The sequence below is a fragment of the Protopterus annectens genome, chromosome 12.part0 (assembly GCF_019279795.1).
Source record: "Protopterus annectens isolate FY-2018-M chromosome 12.part0, PAN1.0, whole genome shotgun sequence".
Classification (NCBI taxonomy): domain Eukaryota; kingdom Metazoa; phylum Chordata; order Ceratodontiformes; family Protopteridae; genus Protopterus; species Protopterus annectens.
Window position 1 is genome coordinate 1,084,775,596 of NC_056746.1, and position 27,129 is coordinate 1,084,802,724.

At 39.6% G+C, this 27,129-nt stretch overlaps 2 protein-coding genes across 2 annotated transcripts in view; one reads left to right on the plus strand and one right to left on the minus strand.

Annotated features, from left to right (window-relative positions):
• Positions 1-27,129, plus strand: part of ERGIC3 (ERGIC and golgi 3) — a gene marked incomplete in the record, with an annotated part of 681,165 nt that overhangs the window by 537,443 nt on the left and 116,593 nt on the right.
• ROMO1 (reactive oxygen species modulator 1) lies at positions 7,054-9,921 on the minus strand. The gene is given in 2 exon segments (XM_044090528.1): positions 7,054-7,223; positions 9,795-9,921. Coding segments are annotated over 2 exon segments (297 nt in total).

Genomic DNA, 27,129 nt, shown 5'->3' on the forward strand with positions numbered 1-27,129 from the left:
CCATTTGTATAAGGCTCCTGTTGCAGACCCCAAAACCATTTCACAGGGCCCGAAAGGTGTGGCAGCTGCTTCTGCCAAAAACCCTCTCCCCTCTGATAGGGACTCTAGAGCATTAGAGAGATGGGGTAAAAAGGTTTATACTTCTGCTGCTCTTTCGGCTAGGGCCTTAAACTGTCAATTTCACATGATTCAGTATCAAGAATTTTTGTTAGACCAGCTAAATAAAAAACTGTCCTCTCCTGAACCTATAGACCACAAGTCTCTTCAGGATTTGGTACATAACTCTCAGTAGGTCAGTAACCATTTTTTAAAATGTGGCTATGATGCACTGGAGGCTTCCTTTAGATCAGCTATGACTGGAACAGTGATTCGAAGACATGCATGGTTAAAAGAACAATCTTTACCAGACCATGTTAAATCAAAACTCCTAGATGCTCCCATGGAGAAACAAAGTTTATTTGGCTCCCCTGCACAGGAGGTTCTTAAGAAGGTGGAAGAAAAAGCAAAATCTGTCCAAACAGTCAAGGATTTCTTACAGGTCCAACCTCCGAGGTTTAGCAGAAATTGGCCTTCGAAAAATTGGTCCTTTCCAGACAACTCCAGAGCACAGAGAGGCAGAAATAGACACCCAAGAGGCAGAAATCAATCTAGGGGTGCCTACAGGGGACGTCAGTGGCAACCTACCAATCAGAGAAGTACTGCCACAGATTCAACTACAACCACCTCCACAGGACAGACACAATGACTTGGCTCTGATACCGCCTACCAGGGAACAACTGGAAGCTCCCTTGGGCGGAAAGCTTGCTTTATTTTCAGAAAACTGGCATTACATTACAGGAGACAAATGGACTTTACAAACAATAGACATGGGCTACAGGTTTCACTTCCACACTCTACCAAAAAAGAGGGGAATGCCAAACCTACCACCAAACCAAAAAACAGACGCTCTAAGACAAATCAACAACTTACTAAAGATGAGAGCTATAGAAAAGGTGCCACCTATGGAACAAGGCCAAGGATTTTACTCCAGGCTTTTCCTGGTACCAAGAAAAGAAAATCAATGGAGACCTATTCTCGACTTGTCCGCACTGAACACATACCTCATTGTTCCAAAATTCAAAATGCTGACCCTCCAGCAGCTTCTTCCCATGCTGGGCAAGGAGTCTTGGCTGGTGACTCTAGATCTCCAGGAGGCATACCTGCACGTCCCTGTACGACCAGATTACAGAAGACACCTCAGATTTCTTGCAGGATCAGAGCATTATCAATTCTCAGCATTGCCCTTTGGCTTGTCTACTGCGCCCAGAGTATTCACGAAATGCCTGGCATCAGTAATTGCTCATTGCAGACTTCAGGGAATTCAAATTTACCCATACCTGGACGACTGCCTAATACAAGCGGACAACAAGGCAAAATTAACAAAAGATTTGGAAAATGTCATACAACTGTTGCAAGCCTTGGGATACACAGTCAACATGCAGAAGTCAAGACTAGTACCATCCCAAAGGATAACATTCTTGGGGGCAGAACTGGACACATCAACTCAGATGGCCTTTCTCACAGAAGAAAAACAAAACAACTACCAGGCTATTTCATGTCATTAACAAAACAAACTCAGCTTACTGCAAGGAAAGTCCTGCAAGCCCTGGGTTACATGGCATCCTGCATAATATTGATTCCGCATGCCAGGCTACATATGAGAAAGTTACAATGGTACCTAAGGAATGTATGGTCACAACACCAGCACAGTCTAGAAGACCAGATTCCAATAATTCCATGCCTGAAGCAAGAATTCATGTGGTGGGCTCAGGCCTGTCAGTTGAACAGAGGCTTGCCTTTCCACAAACCACAGCCAAGCCAGACCATCACCACGGATGCCTCAGACCTAGGATGGGGGGCTCACATGGTGGACAAGTGTATACAAGGCCTATGGACCCAAGACCAGCTGAATCTACACATAAATCTAAAGGAGATGCTGGCAGTGAAATATGCAATCCAGGCATTCAGACCACTTCTTCAACAGGGTCATCTACTCATAAGGACGGACAATACCACAGTCATGTGGTACATCAACAAACAGGGAGGTACGCATTCATATCCTCTATGCCGGATGGCAATGGACCTGTGGAATGTGGCCCTGATCCTCAACATTCTTCTTCAGGCCAGATTTGTACCAGGAAAAGAAAATTCTCTAGCAGACACCTTAAGCAGAACTACCACGGATGCTCACGAATGGATGCTGCATCCAGATATTTTCAAAGCCATAACAAAGAAATGGGGACTACCACAGATAGACCTGTTTGCCTCCCCACACAATCACCAATTGAAGAAATTCTGCACAAGAGCATACCACCCACTTGCTTGGAGGGTGGACTCACTTTCCTTCAGCTGGAAAAACCTGACAGCATATGCATTTCCACCTCTTCCCTTGATGTACAAAGTTCTACTGAAGATCAAAGAGGATCAACCAAGGGTAATTCTGATAGCTCCAGATTGGCCGAGACAACATTGGTACCCGCTACTGAGAAGCATGTCTCGGACACATGCATGGCATCTACCTCTATGTCCCTTACTACTAACACAGGACAACTACAAGATCCTACATCCAAACTTGAAAACACTGCGGCTAGCTGCTTGGAATATTGCATAACACAAAACAACCCAGATTTATCTCAGAGAGTTAAGGATATTATCCTGAAGGCACGCAGACCCTCCACAAGGAAGACTTATTCAGCCAAGTGGAAAAGATACCTCATTTGGAGTGCAGCAAAGGGAGAAAATGTCTCATTGGCAAACATAGCACACATCCTGGAATATTTAGCAGAGCTGTTCCATAATGGCCTGTCTTACTCCTCCATTAAGATTCATGCATCAGCAATTTCAGCAGAATACAACTTGGATCTTCCTGTCTTCTCTCATCCTCTACTCAGGCAGTTCTTGAGAGGAATCAAAAATGTAAAGCCTCCAAGGAAACCGCCTTTACCTACATGGGACCTCAACTTTGTGCTGGAAAAGTTAACTCTTCTCCCTTTTGAACCAGCAGCAACAGCAGAATTACAATTATTGTCTTGGAAAACTGCTTTCCTACTAGCAATCACTTCAGCAAGAAGGGTATCTGAGTTACAGGCATTAATGGCAGTACAACCCTTCCTTATCTTCCATCAGGACAGAGTCTCTCTGAGAACCAACCCTACCTTTATGCCAAAAGTGGTCTCCAGAGTATCATTGAACCAAGCGATTCTTTTACCTACATTCTTCCCCAACCCACAGAACAGGGGGGAAAGACTGCTACATACCTTGGATGTGCACAGACAATTACGCTACTATCTGGACAGAACTAAGACCAGCAGAAAAACTGACCAGCTTTTGGTAGCATATGCAACAGGAATGCAAGGAAAAGCAATTTCAAAACAGACAATCTCAAAATGGATAGGAAATTGCATTCGTTTTTGTTACTCTTTTCATGGAAAGACAACTCCTGGTAATATCAGACCTCATTCCACAAGAGCTACAGCCGCCACTACAGCTTTCCTACGAGGAGTGGCTACCAAAGACATTTTAGAAGCTGCTACCTGGAGCTCCGTGCATACATTTGCCAAGCATTACAATCTTCCTTTATACTCTAAATCCCGAGCAGGCTATGCAACTGCTGTTTTGCAAGGGATCTTAACTACACCATCTTTATCTTAGTGCCTCCTCCCCCAGTTTGGCTATGGTATTCTACCCATATGTTAGGACTGCAGATGCATCCTTGAAGGACATAGTACAGTTTTGTACCTACCATAAATGTAGATCTCCGAGAGGTATGCATTTGCAGTCAGGATTACCCACCCTCCTTCCCCTCTGTGGTACTCCTAGGGTATTTACCCATCTTTCAGCTAGCTGGGGGAATCTGTTATGGTGTATTTGTTTGTATTTATGTATATATATATATATATATATATATATATATATATATATATATATATATTTTTTTTTTTTTTTTTAATATTGTTTGCTCTCTACTGTTTGGAATTATTTGCATTTATCCAAATTTAGCCTTACTAGAGGGCACCTGGCATCTTGGGCAAGAAACACTGAGGAAAATGGCGTCGGCTGATGCCTTTATACCCAATAAACAGCAGCTATGACGTCGGGTGAAGTGCAACATCAGCCGAGGCCAGACCCAGACTTTGGAATCCGGCCGACCGAAGGGCTGCCTGAGGCAGGACAACCCATATGTTAGGACTGCAGATGCATACCTCTCGGACATCTACATTTATGGTAGGTACAAAACTGTACTGTATGAATGAGGAAGTGGCTGTGTGTGTGTGTGTGTGTGTGTGTGAATGAATGCAGGTATGAATGAGGAAGTGGCTGTGTGTGTGTATGTGTGAGATTGGAAGAGTGAGAGGGATGTGTGAGTGAATGCAGGTATGAATGGGGAAGTGTGTGTGTGTGTGTGTGTGTGTGTGTGTGTGTGTGTGTGTGTGTGTGTGTGTGTGCGCAAAAAATCTGGGCAAAGCCTAAAATGATGGGGGGACAAATAGTGACAGATTTTATATATTGCTCTTACAAACTTAGAAAGTTGATAGAATAATAGGTTTTGCATTAGCATGAATACTCTGAAGGATGTGGAGTCTTAAACTCAAATGTTTGTCATTATTTAATCACTTCAATCCTCAACTATTTGCCAGAAAAGTACAGATTTTAGGAGGAACACACCAAAAATATGAGGCAAAAATCTGGACATTCAATCAAACACACACACACTCACACACTCACACAGTCACTACCTCATTCATACCTGCATTCACTCACACATCACTTTCTCTCTCTCTCCTGATCAAACGCACACAGTCACTTCCTCATTCATTCACCCATCGCTCTCATTGTCTGTTACACCCACACGCCACACATCCACTTACGCATTCATTCATACATCGCTCTCACTCTCCTTATCTCACACCCACATGCCACACACCCATTTACGCATTCATTCATGCATCCCTCTCACTCTTCCAATCTCACACATACACACACATAGTCACTTCCTCATTCATACCTGCATTCATTCACACTTCGCTCTCACTCTCCCGATCTCACACATATACACACACAGCCACTTCCTCATTCATACCTGTATTCACTCACACATCGATCTCACACCAACACACACCCACTTCTTCATTCATTCCTGCATTCACTCACACATTGCCCTCACTCTCCCGATCTCTCTCTCTCTCACACACACACACACACACACACACACACACACACACACACACACACATACACACACACAGCCACTTCTTCATTCATTCCTGCATTTGCTCACACATCGCTCTCACCCTCGCGATCTCACTCACACACATACACTTCTTCATTCTTTCATTCCTGCATTCACTCACACATCACTCTCCCGATCTCTCTCTCACACACACACACACACACACACACACACACACACACACACACACACACACACACACACACTTCTTCATTCATTCCTGCATTCACTCACACATTGCTCTCTCTCCCGATCTCTCTCTCTCACACACACACACACACACACACACACACACACACACACACACACACACACACACACACACACACGCACAGCCACAGCCACAGCCACTTCTTCATTCATTCCTGCATTCACTCACACATCGCTATCACTCTCCCGATCACACACGCAGCCACTTTTTCATTCATTTCTGTATTCACTCACACATCAGTCTCACTCTCCCGATCTCTCTCACACACACACAGACTCTTTTGCTTTCATGCACGCATTCACTCACACACAGACAGACACACACACGCATACATGCATTCACTTACCTGCAATCAGCTGCTAACTTCGCGGCTCCCCTGTAACGAAGCCGCGGCGCCCTAAGGCACCGCGGCGCATAGTTTGGGAACCCGTGGTCTGCATCAAAAGGAGAGTGGATTAGCCTTCTGTCTGCAGCAAGTCATATTTTCAGGAGAGCAAAGGGTGACAGTTGCTTTTTTTTAACCCCATATACCTTGTTTCTGGTTTAGACTGGAATTATCAGGGGTTGAAGTAAACTAACTTCTTTGTAGTAGTTCCTTATCGAGACTCATTTCTCTATTCATTTTGAGAGTCCGTGTACTGTCTTCTAATTCAGTTGATGCAAACTCTGTGTATCTTATAAGAGCTTGCATACATTGTTTGCAGCTACTTGTAATCCCTGTGGTGCATTTCATCACTGCTTCTGGAAAAACCTTACCATCTTTTGCTATGAGACAGTTGTTTAACCTAATACTGTGAAGTTCAGTCATCTCATAATATATGCCACATGACTGTAGGGCATAAACTCACAGAATTTAGTTTCTTAAAGCTATTAGGTTCAGAATGGGACACATTTTAGGAAATGTTCCCGCAAGGCAATGTAATTGATGAATTTATGCATGCATCCCAAAGTCTTGTTTTAGCAGTCTCTTGTAGCACCTCTGTCTACTTTGCCTAAGGCATTTGTATTGGGTTGAGAGGGTGGCCTAATGGTTAAGGTGTTTGCCTTACAAACACAAGGTGCAGGGTTTGAATCTCACAAGGGATAATTGGCTAGGCTTAAAATGGCTCGCAAGAGCAGTTAGCTTAGTACTAATCTATGAACCTATGAACTATTGACAAAACAGCAGCAGAGCAAGTATCTTGGGTATAAAAATAAGTGTAGCAGCACCGTTATTCATATGTGCCTGTACTAACAATGTATTCATACTTGTAATCTAGAAATGGCTGGCAGCCATGGTTTAAGATCCAAAATACTAGTGAGAAGAAGCAATGACTGAGGCTGATTAAGACCAAAGCAAAGTTAAATTTGATGTCATTTCTGGATTTAGAAGAAACTAGTCAAGTGCATGAATAAGATTTCATAGAAAGTGTGCATTTTACATTATGTAGCATAAAGAAAAACAGAGCAGACTTCACATTATTTCATACTTTTCTTTTAAAAATGTGCAACTCAGTTTTGAATGAAGCAAACCAGCCAAAGCTTATATACATATGTACAAGTTTTATTTCATGTTCAGTTATTTACATAAATTTTATTTTAGGTGGAATGGAATAGTAAAACTTTTTTTAACAAAAGAAAAGAATGTGCTTCCCCATCGTATTCCCATTCCAATGGCCATGAACGTGCCAAATTTACCTCCACTCTGCAACATTGTTTTTCCAACTCCTCCAATCAGTTCTCGACCACTCATTCCAAATCTGAAAAGAAAGAGTTTAACTTTTAGTACAAACAGCAATGTACCTTAAGTACATACGACTTTCAGCAAATGACAAGTGTTCTCTGCCAAGTTTATGGTTTGACTACTTGCTGTCAGATCCCACCCCCCACAAAAAAGGTTTGCTTCACTGTACATGAAAGGTAAAGGGACTGTCGTAGCTTAAAAGTGTGTGTGTGGGGGGTGGGGGGGTGATGGAGTCGATATTGGTGAGTCAGTCAGTGATCTGAAGTTCTAACACAGTATGGTAACTAGTATTTAGGTATGGCCCAGTGTGTTTTGCTGTATGAAGTTCAAGGTTACTGGTGTCTTGCTTGCAACCATTATGCTTTGCCAGTTTCATCTCAGATTGACCCTCCCTTCTTAAGGCAGGCAACTGCCACTTATGCCAGGGGTTAATTTAAATACCCATCCAATTACTTTCAACAACAAAACTGAGGTTGTAGCATGATGGAAAAAAATGGGGAAGATCTGTGTCAGTCAGTCTTACTCCTTAATAAAAAGATGTGTGTGCATAGAAATAAAAGGCACAAACTGTTTAAAATTTTCTACATTATCCACAGTTAAAAATCCTTCAATTCGCATTGATGTTAAGTGCCAAAAATAGACTCTTGCATATCTGTGGATCCTTGTGTTAATGACTAACAAATTATCTGCCCATTTTTCAAGCTACCACCATTGAATTATATTTCCTTTTACAATTCTGAATATGCAGCTTTTTGTTTAGCAAAACATTGTTGCCCCTTAATGTGCATTTATTTCCCTTAAGATGTGGTGTGGGCGCAATTTGCACCTATTCTACAACTTCATAACTATGTTATTTTTGGTTTACTATTAGAAGTACTGTAACTGTAACATGTACCATACAGTTAAAAACAGGAACTTTGTTCTGTGTCAATACATTAGTGTAGTCTTTTGGTATTTTCTTCCCCTGGTGGGAGAAGGCTCTATTCTGTGTCTTACCAGTTCTGAATCCTCTTTCAACATTGTCGAGTTATTTGGACATTTTTGTTTACTTCCTTTTGATTTGTAATGTACAAATTTCTACTGGAAGGGGGCTTTTCTTTGCTTCAGTTGTAAGAACTGCACACACTTATAATAATCTCTGGTTGTGATGAACCTTGCTTCATACTAGATTTGCAAATGCAGATGAATTCTGGCTCAATTCATCTGTCTAGCATGTGCCTGTGCTCCCTTCAGGGTTAAAAAGTACTTTATCAGTCACTGCTTCCTTCTGAAAATGTTTAGGTGCTAGACTGTCCTTTACATGACATATGCTCTTATTATAACGGAGATTAAATATCATTTTTTTTTGTTGTTGTGTCTTTCGGCTTTTCCCAGTTAGGGGTCGCCACAGCAGAACTCCGGTCTGCTAATGACTGGCAGTAGATTTTTACGTGCCGAGTTGCCGGCACTGACGCACAACCTTCAATGAAGGTACGCCCATTCACGCATGTCTCCACACAGAAGACGCTCTAGCTGAGAATCGAACAGGACAACGTCTTACTGTGAGGAGACAAGGCTATCGCAGCACCCCCACCAGATTAAATATCAGTACAGAATGTTATTTCAGCTGGAGATGAGAATTTCTCGCTCTCATTTTGCATACATCTCTGTTCCTTTTTCTGCATGTCCTATACATTCTGTTCATTTTTCAGTTTCCTTATTTTCTTTAAGCAGACAAAAAAAATGTGGTGGGGGTAGGACAGAAAACAAGCTATAACCATATCCTGCAGTACTAGGGTGGTCACTTTTCTTCCACACTGAAGCATGCTAGCCAGCAGATGTTTGAGTCAGTCTGTAGTAATAAGCATGGCATCCCCACACCCCTAAATGGGAGAGCAGCCCAGTGACTGCTGAACCTGGGTTACATTACTCATAATTAAAAGACTCAAAATTTCTTTACCAGCAGTGGAGGAACACTTCCAGAAGTAAATCAGCTGGTATTTACTGTGTTGTGGCTCAACAGTCACCTGACTCAGTGGTTTTCCTCAAGAATGGCAGCAGTGAGAAGATGCACCGAAAGCTGGCCTATTCTCAGTCCCACAGAATTCTGTAAATCAGTTTATATTAAAACAGTTCGGTGGGGGGGGGGGGTCTAACCATAGTCTCTGCATCTGCACTCAGCCCAGTGGAATTTCTTGGTAAGGCCTGTTAGCATCCATCTCTTTCCATCATTTCATCCTCATAAGGGGACATGCAAAGATGAGAAAAAGAAAGTAGTTAGTGTGACCAGCTCTACTCCTGCCCCCCGAGCTGGAAGATCCATGTAAGTGTCTTAATTACTACAAAGTCTGTGAACCTGTTCTAAATTTAAAAGCACGCTGCTACTTAATTTAAGTTTAGAGTGAAAAGAAGTCCTGTTTCAAGGATAACATATTTGTAAAAAAGGGGGGAGGGGCGCAAAACAACACTTTGCAAACACTAATCCAGCTGCATTTTGAAAGCTAATCAGTACAACAATGTTAACTACTTTATTTCTAAACTAATGGGTAGAATGGACCACTATTAACTACTGGAGTGGAGTGGTTATGAAGTCTTGTTTTATAGGCAGCTGAGACATGAGAATGTGCCAAAAAGGGCTCCTGCTGCCATTTCAGCTGCCATCCCCATCATGAAACCCATCTTCACTCTGCCAAATCAGCTGGGCTGGGACTGTCCGTACGGTCCAACTGCTGCTGGCATCTAAAAATAAATAAAAGCATACATTAAGTGTTATGGTCCTACAGAAATTTGTCTTTAAAGCTTTGCAGTATATGTACACTTCTGTCAGTGTGTCCTTCTGGTCAAAAATTGTACTTTATTTCCTATTTTCATGGCCAACCTCAAGGTTTAAGCTCCTTGCAGTTACCCATAAGTGACCTAAACAAAATGTACCACTTTATACTGTGAATTGTTCATACTCTAGCACCTCTCTTTATTCACCTTGACTCTGAATAGTTCAAGCTTTCATAAAGGTAAACTCCACATTGGAACTCAGAAGCGTTTCCCCCCCTGTATTATGAGCTATTTTAGTACATCATCACTCAGTACTCTCAAAAAATGGCTAAATTATACCTCATCAGCCCTTTTCTTTTTCACCCCGCATGAGTAGATAAAGCCTTCTTAAAGGAAAAGTCCACCTTAAAACTCATTTTTTTATTGTGTTGTTGCATTCTTAGCTAGATTAATGTGTCAAAATCACTCAGTACTTGTTTAATTTTAATAGATTTTACCACACAGTGATCATCAGGGAGCCAGACACTCTGATCTTGTTTACTACTCATGCTTGCTCAGTCTCTTACGAGCAGCATGTGAATCCTAGAGTTGATCTAGCAGACAGGCACTGCTACCCAGTACAAGAGTTCAACTCCCATGTAAACAAAATGGCAGTAGTGTATCTCAGAAGTATCTTCCATAGCCTCTGAAAATTTACTTTTCATTTTTTGCCCCAATTGTCATATTTGCCTTGTTCTCCGAGTTGCACTAACCTATTTTCAATAAAATAAAACCGCTGAACTGTAGATTTTTTTAAGGACTTCATCACATACACTTCCAGAGATGCCAAAGTTATCACTGTAAACTACACTTAAAGAACTTGTGACAGATGTGAAAACTGCTGCTTCTGCTCATGAATGGCTACAGTGGGAAGTTTTTTTTTTTTTAATTATCCTGAACGTTTTGAAAAAATGTGCTGCATTTTGTATAACATAATTTTACAACTCCATGCAGCACAGTAGAAAATAGTTACAACCTTAAATGCGCAAGTTATATATATTTTTTAACTGAAGTACAAATGTCCTCCTGAATTTCATTTTCCCACTTCTGTTTATTGCTGTTGTTGGAGCTTGACAATTTAGTAGTTACGGTCTGTACTACACCTAAGATTGCAGTTACAGAAAAGAATACCTCCAACAGATAGACCTCTCTCTTACTTATAGAAAAAAATACCTCCAAGTAGACCACTCTCTCTCTCGCTTACAGGAAAAAATACCTCCAAGTAGACCCCTCACTCGCTTACAGAAAAAAAAGCTCCAAGTAGACCACTCTCCTACAAAAAAAGTGATGAGCAATGATATTTCTCTTTAAAACAAATGCAGTGGATCAAAATTGAAGTGTCCATCACACTGTGAACTACTAGTGTAAGACTGGGGGCAGTGCCAGTAGAAGAACAAAATATTTCCCTCCCTGTGACTGTAATATATCAAGTACACAGAGAGAAACTCCTCTGCCAAGAAACCTTATACTTGAATTGAACTGGACGCGAGGGTGTTTTCCTTAAGTATTCATCATGCATGCAAGTGTCTGGTCATGTCTCACACCTTCATTTCAGCTTTGGTGTAATCCAGTCCATTCATTTGGAATCTGTAAATATTTTGCCTTTTCCACAGCAGTCCCATGTACCTAAATACCTGATAATGCACTTGATGATTATCGTCTAACTTCATCTTCTGTGCCACATATCCAGTTCTTTTATAGTTACCTGCACAGTACTACTGATCTCTGCTTTGAATATTTTAACTACGCAGAAATATCAGAAAGAAAGCTGAATGTAAACTCCCAACCACCACTTACTTCTTTTCTTGGTTGAAATTCATTCCCTAACAGTTTTCTATATGATTTAAACCCTCCTATAATCTAAATATACTTCATCCACCAATTAATTCTTCTATAATTATCATTCATAAAAAATCATTCAGTTTCAACACTTTGCCTTCTGAGAAATCTATGTTGATGCTGGCCTTTCAAACCAACATTTGCTTTATTATAAACCTCTTCAAAATCCTACTGCTGAAGGTCACCTTGGGGTACTTCTAATTTCCAAGGCACTTCTCATCTAATTTCTTAAAGTATACCATTATCTAGCTCACCCAATGCCATACCTTAAGATTCCGCTTATTAAAAAAAAAAAGTTGAGTTATGATCTCAGCTGTCTTTGACCACTCTTGGAAGTAACTCCATCTAACCCATAAACTAACCCCCTGTACCCTTTTCACATTTGTCCCTCAGCAACAGTCTTTTTATCCCATTTTAGCAACACCCCCCATCATTTACATTTGAATTGACAGTTACTGTATAAATACTTAACATATTGTCTCACCCTTTAAATTTAATAACCATCTCTGTACTTACATTCCTCTTGCAGTATTACGTTTCTCCAGCCTTCTTCAGTTAGATGAAATGACACCATGTTCCTAAGCTGCACTATTGTCAGTGCAGCTAAAGCTGATCTTTCCTCTGACAGAAAGTCTTCCACAACTCAGTTGTGCAGTAGCATGTGTACAGCAATAGGGGAATGCTTCCCCTGGTCCTAGAATTGTGTGATCTTGGAGTTGGTATATTTAAGTAGTAAGGGGTGTGGGGATGTTTTGTTTCAAATGGACTTCCCATAGCTGTCCCCAGTATCTGCAAATATTTAATTCAAAATAACTGTGAAGCAAGCAGAATATTAAGGTAAACTGCTGTAATTTTTAGGCCTTTTCATGGTGTGGTAGTATGTGTAGTGATTCCATATCCACCACCACAAAGCAAAAATCATTTTCCAATTTGATCTTTTCTAGCTGTTCTACTGACATGAAGTAAACTTAGTAAGAAAACTACAGCTATATGGACAGTATACCGTTAAAGAAATACCTCTTGACTTAGCTACTTTTTCAGCAAAATGTTATACTTGGCAGACACTCTGTCTCCCAGCCGGGAAAAACAAGTTTATGAACATTTGTTACTGCATAGCAAGGTGTTTTAGGGTCAGAAGCAATCCATAATTCCTACTTCTACTCTGTTGTGAAACCCTTTTCTACACCCAACACTAAATCTTTTTTCCCCCTGGGACTCTGCTGACCGACCATTTTAAAAATTAGTCCTATTATAGTTAATCTCGGATCATGTTGTCACTTCCATAGTGTTGCTGTCTCCCTCTTGCATGCTTTACCACAACAGTTGTAGTTTTGGACTCTCTTCAAGCTTTGAAAGATTCATGTTTTGGTACATTGTTATTGCACGGAGGACATTATAACCTTTAGATCACTAATGTCCAATCACTAATGCACTAAAGTAATACTACAAAAGGCGGCATAAGCCACATACTGCCTGACATCCATTTACAAGAAATCCCTTCTCTTTCTGCATATAACTTGGAGATTTTGTAAGTTAACAAGTCTTACAGTCAGGTAGTTCCACTGAACTATTCAAAATTGTTAAGTGTTTCACTTTGTTCTTGAGTTTTTATCAGCAGTGGCAGAAAGTATATGTGAGGAAGTACATCAGATTTAACATTTGTTTAGACCGACCTCTGAAAAGGAAATTAATTGAACACACACAGCCTCGTATTCTGTGTATGCATATTTTAACTGGGTGGGCGAATTAAATCAAAAGGACAGTTTCAACCAAGATCTTGGGCCATAGGCAAAGGAACAATTCAGTGCGAGTGCACTATTCCGGTTCATAGGCATGCACTCAAAGATTTGTATGTGTATTACTAACTTAATACAGTATTAGCTGCTTCACTCAAGAACCATACTGCGTACCCTAGGGTTTATTCAGTCTAATGAGGGGGTGCATCAAATTGGATATCTATCCTACCAGCAGATCATTTAGGGGGTGATAAAGATGCTGTCTTGCAACTTCAAAACATCCATACCCATGTCGTAACAGACATTTTGGTTTCAGCACAAGTCATGCCGTCAGACCGACTGGAAACGGGGGGGGGGTGGCATTTGTCAGAGACCCCAGATGTCCTGTACATATAAGCAGAATTAGAAGATGAACTGGTAATGTGTTGTGTTTAAGGTAATCCTGTTTGTTACCCTCCTTGTCCACAGAAGAATATGAATGCGTAGGGAATTACCCATAAATAAAACTGTTTAAAATGGATGATTTCAAGTACCCATTGAATTAAGTGTCACTACTCTGCCACAGAGACTGATGCATCTGAAAATTCTTAGTCTTTGTACAAGGGAGTTAACATTTACTAACAGGAGCCCACTAGGGTTTAACATTTTCCTGACCCTAATATTACATCTATTTGAACTGCTCCTGTAGTATCCTCATCTCTGGTCAAATAAGATTGTAAAAATCAGTAATCTTCTACTTTAGGGTATTTAGGTCTACCACCACAAATACCTTTCCATTCAAGAGCTTTAAAAAAATGTATTTAAAACTATATGACAAGCTGACAGAATGCATCTGCAGTATTTCCATACACCCAGGTAGTCAGATGTTATTTTTGGCAATTAAGTTTACTCTCTAACATACTGTGTAAACTAAGCACACCTCTCACCTGTCCCTGTTTTAAAAGCATGGTCCTATTTTCAGGCTTGAATTACCCCTTCATGTAATTTTCTGAGTTTCCCTCAACAGATTTGATTTTTGAAGCCATCTAGTTTGCAGGAATCCCCATTACATGAACAGCATAATAGTGGCAATGAGAGAGGACACACCTCATATCTCCCTCGTTCTGAAGCAAAAATAAATGACCTTGTGTGGTACAGTTGTGCAACACAGATCATTAATGTCTACTGACTTTACACTATTCCTTGGATAATGTGCTTATATCTGTCATTTATAGGTCTATCTCTGTATTTTAAAAGCATTTCTGAGTAATATCCCAAATTCCTACTAGAAAATAATAAAGTTATGTACTTATACAAATGATACCCAGATTTTTAGCTGGATGTACATATTTTCAACGTCTATGGCTTGAGAGGCATGAAATTATGTAGTCCTAAACCGAACCTAATGTATTGAGGAAAGTAAACACGAATCACCTTAGTGGCATGTCAGCATTAATAAACTCTACAACAGCAGAAGCTAATTATGACATATAAGGAATCAGAATCTACTCACATTTAAAGGAAAACTCTACCTTCTCCTACAGTTTAACTCAACTCTTAGGGTGCTTTTCTCCCTACAGTGATTCCAGAAATGTGTAGGTATCTGTAATGTGCTTGCACTTTATAAAACTTTAAATTTCCTCACTTTGATATCAGAGTAAGGGAAAGACTAAGGTTACCATACGTCTGGGTTTCCCCGGACACGCTCTCTTTTTTGGGCTCCTGTCCGGGTGGTTTTTGAAAATTCTGCGATTAAAACCCGGACAAATCGCAGAATTTTCAAAAACCAGACATCCCTATCATCCCTATTTTGGAGTCTTTCCTCTGCTTTGTTTTTTTTTGTTTTTTTTTGATTGGCTCATACGAGCCAATCAAAAAATGGAGCTCTGTTCAATGTGGAACTGCTTGATGTTCCGTATTGAACAGAAGAGGGTCCGCTGTGTGCGTTTACCGGTATACGAGCCAGTCAAAAAGCGGAGCTCTGTTCAGTGCGGAACTGCTTGATGTTCCGCATTGAACAGAAGAGGCTCTGCTGTGCGAGGTTTTGATTGGCTCGTATACCGGCATACGGGCCAATCAAAAATCCCCAAACACGGAGCTACTTCTCTTTAAGTCGGAAATGCATTAAAGACAAGACCTTTTTTTTTTTTTTTTTTTTTTTTTTGCTCTTCACCCTAAGAGGGGAGCAAAAAATTTTAATCTTACAAGAGTTAAAGACCTTTTCTTTTTTTTTGCTCTTCAGCCCTAAGAGGACGAAAAAACACATGTTCATCCTCTTTTACATACAACAAAATATGGTAACACTAGGAAAGAACACCCTTTTTTTAAGCTTAACTTCTCATACAAGTTGCAGAGGAATTTGTCTACACTTGCGTGACATACCACAGGCACAGAGAAATGCATAGTCAGGAGCTCAGTCTGCTGTAAACAAGACAGAGGTATAAAAACATTTTCCACTGTCTTTATTGCAGAGAGGAAGAGAACTTACGCTGATTTACAGCTGCTTCCAATGTAGCCATGCCTTTCACAGCAAAGCAGAGCAATTAGATCAGTTGATGGTTCAAAGACAGTTGTCACCTCTGTTGACAAGGTTGCATAAGCAGCACCACAGTATTGAAATGCTAAGCTTTATTAAACTTAGCATCTTTGTTTACACTACTTTACATTTTAAGATGACTTGAATGTAGTATCAAAGATATCTGTGACATTTAGAGAAAAGTCAGAAAATATTTTTTGAAATTCTTGTAAAATATCAGCACATTTACCAAAGTGTAGGGTGAGGGGCTGTCGATTTATCTTGTATTACAAAATACTTTAAATAAAAGTTTGCAGTTTAGCAACTGCTTTGGCTGCAGCTGTACAATTCCTTAGTATACTGTAAAACAAGCCCTGACACAAATGAGGGCCAATAAAGAAATAAAAGAAGCAGTCTTGTTACAGACAGTATATAAAATGACAGTGACAGACACTAATCCCATTATGTCAATGAATAGGAATACAACAGTACTTCCTTATATCTAGCATGACGCATTTAAAGCCGACTTGAAATGGACTACGGGAAAGAGAAAGGCTTGAAGAAAAATAAGATCACATTGACATGTCAAGCTGCATTAACAGCCATTTTGCAAAAAACATTAAAATTCTATAAGAAGCAGTCAGAGAGATTTTGAGGTGCTAAAGTAACTCAGAAACGAGACAGAGTGAAAAAAATAGATTTTTTAGTTCTAAAGGTGGAGTTTTCCTTTAAGTGTATCACAGAAAGAAAAAAAAAAAAAGCATCCATCTGAAAGATAACATTAGAAAGACCAAAGAGGATCAATTTAAAATTAGCATCTGAAACCAAGAATAACCTTTAAATTAGGATCACCTGTCACAAGTATACTTATTCCTGCACTTGCATAATGTTTTAAGCTGCATAAAGTAAGCACAATTTTACTTTGTTTTTAGTACTTATGTATATTACAGTAAACTCTGTTAACTGGCACCCATGGGGATTGTAGTTTCTGGCTGCTTGAGCGTTACTATTAAAAATAAGCCTGACTAATACAGTATCCAATATTATTTGTTTGATTTGACTTGTTCTTAGGTTGGGGGGGGGGGGGTTATTCCCATATTCCTTTTTAAAACTCTAAAAAATAAGGTATTTTTCTGCAGGGGAAACAAAGTGCAACACATGAAAATTGTACTGTATTTCTTCGTTTTTTTTTTTTTTATGGTTACTTGAGTTCCGGTTAACTGAGAGTTTACTGTAACAGTCGTGCAGTTCATACAACATGCGTCTGCCTGGGTCTGGAAGGGGCCTTTTTACCCTATTATCCCCTCTGTTATTATGGATAGGCCTAAATATTGACCCTTATGCTGCAAGATACGAGTCTGTACACTTAAAATAACAGGCTGCTACAGGAGAAAGCAAAACGAAGACTACAGTAGCATTCCTCAGGTCTTAGTACTGGGACCTCTTCTGTTGGGCACCTATGTCTCAGATCTCCAGACCATTAACCCCGATATAATAAGGTTAGCTAAATTTGCCAATAACTTCAAGCTAGGTGTTTATTAGCTCAGCATCCTATACTGTGTTACTACAGCAATGCTAAACCATGACAAATGGTGTATTAGAAATGGATTTAAATTAACTGCAAAGAAGTGTAGCTATGCTAGAGTTAAGACTAGTCTCCACTCTAAACTAATACAGTTGCCTAAGATCTTGGCACTTTCATGGAGAGCTCCCTATCATTTGAACACCATGTAATAACACTAGTCAGAATATTCTTCTACCTGTCCCAGTTAATAACTATAGGCATCTCTTGTGAGTCACAGGATATTTCAATTCCTCTGTACTCTGCTATGAACATACCATTTACAGAATGTAGTGACCCTGCTGGTATGTATCTAGCTGAACTTAGCAACAAAGATACCAGAGGATCATTGGAATAAAGACCCTCAACTACCATGATGAGCTTAAAGCTCTGTCTCTTACAGACCCTTCTGCAGTGTTTAGATCTAGCATTGTGTGTTGCCAAGGACCCACACCTTCTTGACCTCCTATACTACCATAAAGCAAATGACTGTACCTACACTTGAAATAAAGACCCATCCCAAGTAAATAAGACGTTAGAGGGATAAGCTTAGTACTTGAACCTTCCCCATATTTGAAATAATCATCTGCTTATTGGATGAGAACCCATAAATTCATCCCAGGTTTGACTTTATCCTCCTGTAGACGAAAGATACTATAAGAGACTGGGTATGGGTAAGGGTGATTATGGTCCACGGACTGACTCTGCTGTTTGTAAACTCTATGACTGTAAGGCATATTACTGTGGTAAAATATTCCTTTCTGTAATCACCAGCCTTCTGTCCTCTTTTGATATTTGCCAGAGTGCTCTTCTTAGCAACCGCAGTTCACAAGGAGCTAGCTTTATCTGCAACATATTAAAATAAGCCCTGTTGCTCCTACTACTATTGGAACTATCTGGGTCTCCCTAGTTCACATTGTTCTAGTTTCAACTTGCATATTCTGGTATTTTGCGACACACTCTCTCTCTGTATGTATTTATGCAGGACACAAATTGCTATATGCAGCTACTTCGATCAATACTGCTTGTGTCCTTCAGTCTTCTAAAACAATACCTAGTTTTTTGGTTCTACTTTCCTTAATGTTGGTACTGGATTAGCCCGTAAGACCAGCATTTCATTTTCAATAATTTTTTTTAGTTCATGTTTACACTGCCTCACCAGTACCTGTAGGTTAGAATATTTTTATATTCCCCAGTAATAACACTCCTCATTTTGTTAAAGATAATTCATAATATTGTACATAGCTGTGATTTGGCATTCATTAAATAGGAGATGTGGCTGAATAATGCATATCTCTTACTGTTTGCATACATTTGTTTTTGGTGCAAATTAAATGTATCATTATGTAGTTACATGCAGATTGTTTGCTTGGTAGCTACACACAATTGTTAATCTTACTGCTGTTATCTGAAATACAGAAACCACTGGCCACATTAAAAGTTACTAATACTAATATGTATGCAAGTATGCATTACCTATTTTTCTAGTACATTTGTAGATCCTGTATGTTGGCACACTTGCACACACACATTTTTACCTCCTGTGACTAAAACTAATAAATCCTGCTCTTGATGCCCCCTCCAAAAAATTGGAAAATGTATACATTAATTAGGCACAATAAAATCCACCTAACTGGATTTTTTTCTTTTTTTTTTTGGTCATGGGAAGGTAAAGAAAATGAGCAAAGCTCAGTTGGACACGTACTGATAGTCACTGGCTGTAAATAAACAGCTTATACGCTTGGCCTTTGTTTCAATGGCTTTCTTAGCCTACCACAGTCACGTTTGTTGATGCAGTTCCTTTGCCTCCATTTGTAGTGTGCACACACTCCTTAGAAAGTCTGCTAATGCCTCAGTTTAAGACTACAATCTCACATCAGCAGCTGGAGACTCCCAGCAAGCATCTTGCTTGAGGACTGACTGCTTATTCCTACACAATTATACAGCTTCACAAAGCCATGTCAGTAATGCTGTACATTCTGCTTAGCAGTCAGCTTGTTAGAAACAAATATGGGTAAAGCATTATCTCAGCACAAACAGTAATATTAAGTAATGTTAAGTAACAGTATTAAAAGGGGGACGAGCCTTGAAATTGCCCTGTGTACAACTACTTACCAGGATTACCCTCCACTCCTATGTTTCTACTGGTGGGTGGGGGGCATCTGTAAGTGATGCATGATAGGATTTAAATGCTGCTGTACCTGTTAACTAGAGAAACAGTATAGTGCGTTAGTGTCCAAGTTTAAGTGGGGAGTGTGGGAGGTGGCATTAGGCACGGTTATGTCTCTTAACTCTTATAATAGTCTGAGATCAGTGCTGCCTGACTTTGCAGGGTTTGCATGCAGTGTTGCTTCTAGTTACATGCAATCACTGGAAGATTCTCTCTGAATGTATGGCCAACATACTGACCACCTTTTCATTCACATCTTCAAATACACACACACAAAGCTCCACTATAAAGCACAAGCCACTGTTTTTACTGGTGAAATGCCTACTAGTGGTCATGTCCATTACTGCACCATACGTTGTTGTAATCGATAATCACAGAACATATATGAAGACACCGTTAATTTACTCACTTTACCTGCAACTCTGTAGGCTGTGCATGCACTGCAGTAAAGTGTTATCACCTTTTCCTAATTAAATCTAATTAAAAACTTTGTCCTGCAGCACTTCTAGTCTGTTGATATACTTCTTCTATAAATAGAAATTGTTTTAGTTTACTTTTTACTGTGACAGCATTCTGCTGTTTGGGTGGTGTCAACAAGTCAGGCATTTTTAAAAGATGCATTTGCTGACATCTACCTATTTTCACTACAGGTGTGTGTTACATGTGTCCCACTACCATTAGTAGAACTAACCTTTCTAGTTTCTAACCTGCTACAGTTAAGATTTACAGGTTTCACTTGTGTTTATCACCCAACCAATGAAACTTGAATCTGTAATGGATGTGCTGCACATCACAGCTTCTACATTTGAAATATAATTTAAAAGTCCAATCGGATATTAAAATCTTGATACTGAATGTGTGGGGCAGATTGTACTCAGAACTTTCAATACCATTCCCAATAAGAAAATAATTTGCATCACATTCCGGCCTATCACATTTTTAATGTCATTATTCATATTGAGGTTGCGATCATCCCTACTTAACTAGGCTCTAGTACATGCTCTGCCTCTTCTATTTTTCCTGCTCCTGAATATTTAATTTTTTTCTCTCTCTTTATTATTGTATACAAATAGTACTGTACATAACACTGACTTTCTCTAATGCCCTTTTAACTATGACAATCTGTAAATCTTACCTTACTAGTCTTTTAACGTTTGTGTGTTGTCTATTGTACTTTGTAAACCAAGCTTTACTTTTATTGTGTATATTATCTGTATGATTGGAGCTTTTCTCCCCGGGCCTCCGCTGAAAATGGACATGTATCCAGTCGGACTATCCCGGTTAACAAATGTAAAATAAATAAATATGTACAATTCAGGAAATTTAGTAATCGGAAAGAAGAAAATAGTGAGAAAAATCTGTACACCTGCCTTCACCAAAACACCTTACCACATTTTTTAGTTAGAGCTATACTAAATCGGAGCTTGTTAACCAACCTCATTGGGTGCAGCGTCATGACTGATGAATTACACGATACGAATGTACAGTACCATTTACCACATTATAACAATTTAACGGCATTATAAAGTCTGCAAAGTCTAGGAAAATGTAGTTAAGACGAGGTGCAAACCAAAGAATGAATCTTGCTTGAATGCTCATTGTTTTAGCCGCTTAAAGAAAGAAGATAATAAATGCCTAGTCATGTATGCAAACCTACAGCCATCAATCTCTGTGGCTGACCTCAGAAGAGAGCAGCTCAGTTGTTTGTTTAGGGTCATCTGGTGCAAAGATCATTTCTCCTTCTAGCTGATAACAAGAATTGCAGTTCAGCAAACTATACCCTCCATCAACAACAAGCTAGCAGGATTCTGTGACTGACATCGAAAAAACAACTAATGCTTTGATTAGGGTCATTCTGTAGAAAAAAATAAATGCTGCTGATCACTGGACGTGCAGTGCGGCTTGTTAGGTGTATAATATACAGTTGCACATAATACAGTAAGTTAAAAGTAGTGACATGTAAAAACTCTGTGGATCTTTACAAATTATGAGTAACATACAGACAACCGTAATCTTTAACAAATGAGGCCCATTATTTAATATTTCAACGTTATTAAAGATGCCCTTTGTTATATCTACTATTTTAGTTTACAATGGGAGAGGACGTTCAGAATGCAGTAGTCATGTTCTTTACCGGAATTGCTTTGTTAACGAGTAGAAAACAACTTCTCCTTGGAGGTGATGAATTACCTCTTTAAATATTAACTTGCCGTTACTGTTTACTTTCTTCCCAAAGGATCCGCATCCGTAAACTACTAAAACTCCCTATTTCCGATACTTTCATCAGACTGGAAATGAACTTTGTTGAACCTTGACTTGTGCTACGTGTGTAAGAAACCACTGTCGGGTCAAGAGGATGCCGAACTCCACCTGCTAATTGTTATTGTCGTGATTACATTTGTCTGGTGCTTTAGTGCATGCCTGTGCTACAGCATTGAAAAGAAAAAATACAAAAATGGACAGATTTGCAGTAGTTAGGAGTATGGAATAATTTGCTTTAACAGCAGAAAGTTATAATGAATTTGGGGTTAAGTGATCCTAAGGTTTTTCTTTGAAAGTCCCGAGATGCCACTAAAAACCTAGAGGGGTCATGGTTCATACAACTTTGTATTGCCATGCTTTAGTGAGAAGAATTGACTTTTTTTGCTAGAAGGGTCAGTGACACCCACCCACAAGTGTAAGCACACAAAGCTTCTGCTTTTTCCCACTGTTCAGTAAATGTGTGGCATAACACAGTGGTACAGTGACTGTAAACACTTTTTTTACATGTGCCATAAGGAAACGCATTTCAGAACCTAATCACAGGGCATTGCTGCATAGCTGATGGCACATAATTTTTTTTTTTTATGTTTTCCATTTTAATTTGTTCTGCATTTCAATGTGCAGAAAGGGGAAAGGGCATTAGGGCCTCCAAGCACGTCCTTAACTAGCCTGTCCAGCTGTTTTGCACACTGCACTTTGATTAGGTTTACAAAATTAATCAGTTTCCAAACAGAAAAGTGATGTACTGTTATCTGTAAAGTTTTTTATAGCGTAGTGATTGGCTTGGTTGGTTTTCACTTTACATTTCAGGAATGTTTCACATTGACGTCTCCAGGGTTCATACCTAATTACTGGACAATATCTGTTTGGAGTTCACATGTTTATTCTATGGCTTTGCAAGCTTTTTTCTGAGTAATTTATCACACCCAAAGATAGGCTGATTAAATTAATGGCTGTAAACTACATGTACATATACAAATTTATAAGGAGAGAGAGGGAGACAGACAAGAGAGGACTTTTTTATGGTTATGTTTGTATCTTGTATCATACAAGCCTATTGGAAACTGTAAAGGCTGTAATGTGTTGAATATAAAATTAGATGGTTTTTGGAAAGCTGTACCTAATTTCAAAGTTTTTGCCCTAGTTTCAGTGTATACAGATTGAGAGGTATGTGCTACATAAATAGTGATGTTTCAAGCTAGCCTTCACAAATGTACGATGGACAGGTTTTTAACCCATCTTGTTATGCAGGGAGTGGCAACCTTAAATTGTAAAAGAGAAAGAAGGACTACAGTGAACTCAAGTTCCTGGATATAAGTTAGCACCTGAGTTGACCTGGTAGTTTCCACAGGTCACATCCTCAATGTTGAATAGTGAAGACTTGAAATTGCTTAAGCAAGGTGTGCCACTGACAACTACTTTTAGGGTGCGTCTTGAGGTTTGGACACATCCTGTTTTCTGGTTGATTGGCCAGATTACTGGAGTTCACCGGCTTGATTTCAGGAAGCTGTAGCAGTCTGCACAAAAGATTCTTCCCTAGTGCTTCACCACTAGTTGTGGCAGAATTCAGTGTCTCAGACTAAGAAAGGCCCTTCATATCCTTTATACTGAAGTGCACAATTCAGGCCCTAGACTTCAGGTACTTGTCTTCACAAGTCCAGGATATGGCCTGATACCAGCACCAGTGCAGTGTAGGTTCTTCTTATGCTTACAATACTGTTGGTGGGCATCCCTGAACACAAGGGCATTGTCTTTCACATGCTCAGTCAAATGTGTGCCTTTGTAAGAGCATGCCCTGTCAATAGCTGTGAGATAGTGGATTTCCTTCACCCTTTACTTCCTGTGAGGAACTGGAAGCCCTGGAGGCCATTGTCTTGGAGACAAGTGTAGAGAGCGAGACTTCCATTCCCTACTTCTCTTTCACCAAATGACCCTTTCATTGGTGCACCCTTGAGGAGGATTACAATGGACTGATATGTGACCCTTCCCACTCTACGTGCGTATTCAGTGAAGAAGGATAAAGTGTCTTGCCCCCCTCCCGCATTCACATCAGAGATGCCATATATTTATTGTTTATTGAACTTTTTTTTATGGTTAAGGTAAGTCTAACAACCATTTTCAACTATGCATTGGCCAAAAATGCATATGACATAAGTACAGTTACAGGAGAATGTATGAGGTGGGAACACAGAAGCAGAAAAAAATAAAATGTTGGATGAAATGAAATTTTGACCAGGCATTTTAGACTAGATCCCACTGTGATCTTTTCAGTGTAGTATATGTCCCAGAAACAACACATTTTGTCAGTTTACTTCCTTCCAATGAGATTGAAGCATTGAGCAAGAGCAGCTTCCCTTCTGCCATGTTGGAAATTCCTCACCTCTATCTTTAACCTTTCCAGGCGCCAGTGCTGTCCTATGGATCAGATTCTGGAGAAGGGCTTAATCATTCTTTCCAGTTCTAGTCTCAAAGGGGAGCTAGTAAAAACCATGTATCAGCATGCATATGTTGAAAAACGATCTATTACCACCTGTAACATGATGTTCTATAACAATATAATAACAGCTATGAATGAAAAATTGTGCTGTGATGTAATTTATATAGATTTAACTTCAGCATTTGACAGGGTTATACACAAAACACTGATCAGTAAATTAGTACAGCTAGGTATTGATGTACTCTTGATAAGATGGATAGCTGCATGGCTTACAAATAGGACATGGCAAGTATCATACAGCAACTGGACAGGTGAAATACTTGGTTACAGTCAGGGTGCCCCACAGGGCTCTGTCCTAGGCCCTTACTTGTTTAGATTGCATCTTTCAGACCTAACTGTTTTATCTGAGGTGTTCTACAGTCTATATGCAGACGACCTAAAATTGAGTAAACTGATTACATGTGTTACAGATGAGGCATGTCTGCAAAATAACTTGACTAAATTGTCCATTTTGGGCACAGGAGAATAATATGCTGATAAATGCATCAAAAACTACGCATATGAGATTTGGGAGACAAATTGAAAAGTGAATATTTAATACAGCACACAGTGATTGAAAGGGTAGACTCATTTAAGGACCTGGGTATATGGGTAGATTCAGCTATGAGTTTTTCTAATCATATCAGCCAATTGGTTATTGATAGTTATAGAACTATAGGTTGTATAAAAAGATTTATAAAGTGTAGGAAATCAAAAATAAGGAAGTCATGGTTTCTTAGTTACATTGGACCCAAACTTCAGTATGGAATAACAATATGGAAATCCTATAAGAAAACCAGCATGAGTAAACTGGAAAACTGCTGCTTGAAATATACCAAGGGCATCCATGGACGTGAAAATTTATTATGAAAGACTAAAATATCTGAACTTGTACAGTGTTTCTTACAGTTATCTAGAAGGAGATCTTATTCAGTTATATAGGGCATGTAGAGACAACTGCCTCTGGGAAAGTTTGGGGTTATCAAAAAGTACTGGAGAATCATCAATCTATGTAGAAGATTCTATAGGAATGAGAAGTGCACTAACTGGTTCTCTGACAGAGTAGCTGATGCATGGAAAAGACTACCAAATTACGTTAAAGCAAGTACTAGTTTAGATATTTTTAAGAACAGCCTGGATACTTATTATGAGAACAAGTATTTAGGTACTGGCAAGCTAGAAGGGCATTAATGTTCATGCTTGAAATATTTGTATGTATGTAAAACACTGTATGCCGTATTCCAAGATTCCATGGATGGGCTATCATATGTTCTATAATTTTTACTGTGCTTATGCCTTAGCTAGATGGGCTGAGGCATGTGGCTGTAAATAGTGGCATAGTTAAGATTGTACTCCTTTAAGGAAGAACTCATGCAGTTCATCCAGAATGTTTAAGTTGAAGGGTTTTATTTAGTTGTTGTTCTCAGGAGTTTCTTGATGTTTTCTTAGAAAGGAAGCAGACGTTTACCTCAGTGGTGGACCTTCATAAACCCTTCATTACTTCAGCTATTTTCTTTTATTAGGTGTAGCCACTTCACAGAAGAGGAAACTCCTTAGCAGATGAAGAAGAAAGGGGACCATGAGGAGGGGTTCATAATCATCACATGAGTTTACATTTCTTATTAGTGCCAGCTAAGTCAAGTAAGACTTCATCAGCTTTAGTAGACATATCTGGTATCTTAGATACTAGATCATTATCAACCACCTTTTTCCCATTTTCTTCATGTGATGGCCATCTCTTAACAATTCAGTGCCACTCTCCTACCTTCTTTGACAGTCTTGACTGACTTTCACAGGTTTTCTCTCATACAATCCATCCAGCCATCTATTTGCTGGACATTCTCTTTTTTTCCTCTTGCCTTCTTCCTATATATCCAAAATTGTCTTTTCTGGATTGTTTTCTTCATTCCTGCATGTATGTGTGAACTGCTGTTCTCCTTGACCTTCTCTGCAATTAGAGCTACTTGGGCTTTGATATGATATGATCCTCTCGTTTCTTTGTCACAGTGCGCATCCTACCCACATATCTGAGGCACTTCATGTGCATCACCTCTAGCTTCCTTAACTGCTGTGCCTTCACTTCCCAGGTTCTTTATCACTGTTTTGTACACGTTTTCAGCTTATTTGGCATTCTTCTGTCATACACTATCCCTGACACACTGTGCCAGTTGGCTGCAGGCCCTCTGATTCTAGTTTTGATTGCTTCATTTAGACTTCCCTTCTCCCTAACCACCCCTCCTGGGTACTTTTATCTGTTAACCTGTTCCACTGTTTTCCGTTCTGTCTCAATTCTCGGCTTCTTTTAATTTCCCACGTTTGCTGCCATTACAGCTGTCTTATCTGTACTCATTTTTATTTTGAATTCAATCCCCTGCCCTCCCATCTTTTGCTGAATGTCTTGTTCAGAGTCTGTAATGCCATATTGTCTGCATACAGCAACTGTGTTGTTCTGTCCCGTCTGACCTTTTTGCTAATGTAGTTCATCAACAGCATGAGCAGCAATGCTGAATGAAATGAAATTTTGACCAGGCATTTTAGAATAGACTTCACTTTGATCTCTTCAGTCCACTCCCACTAGGAACCCATCTGCGAGTCTAA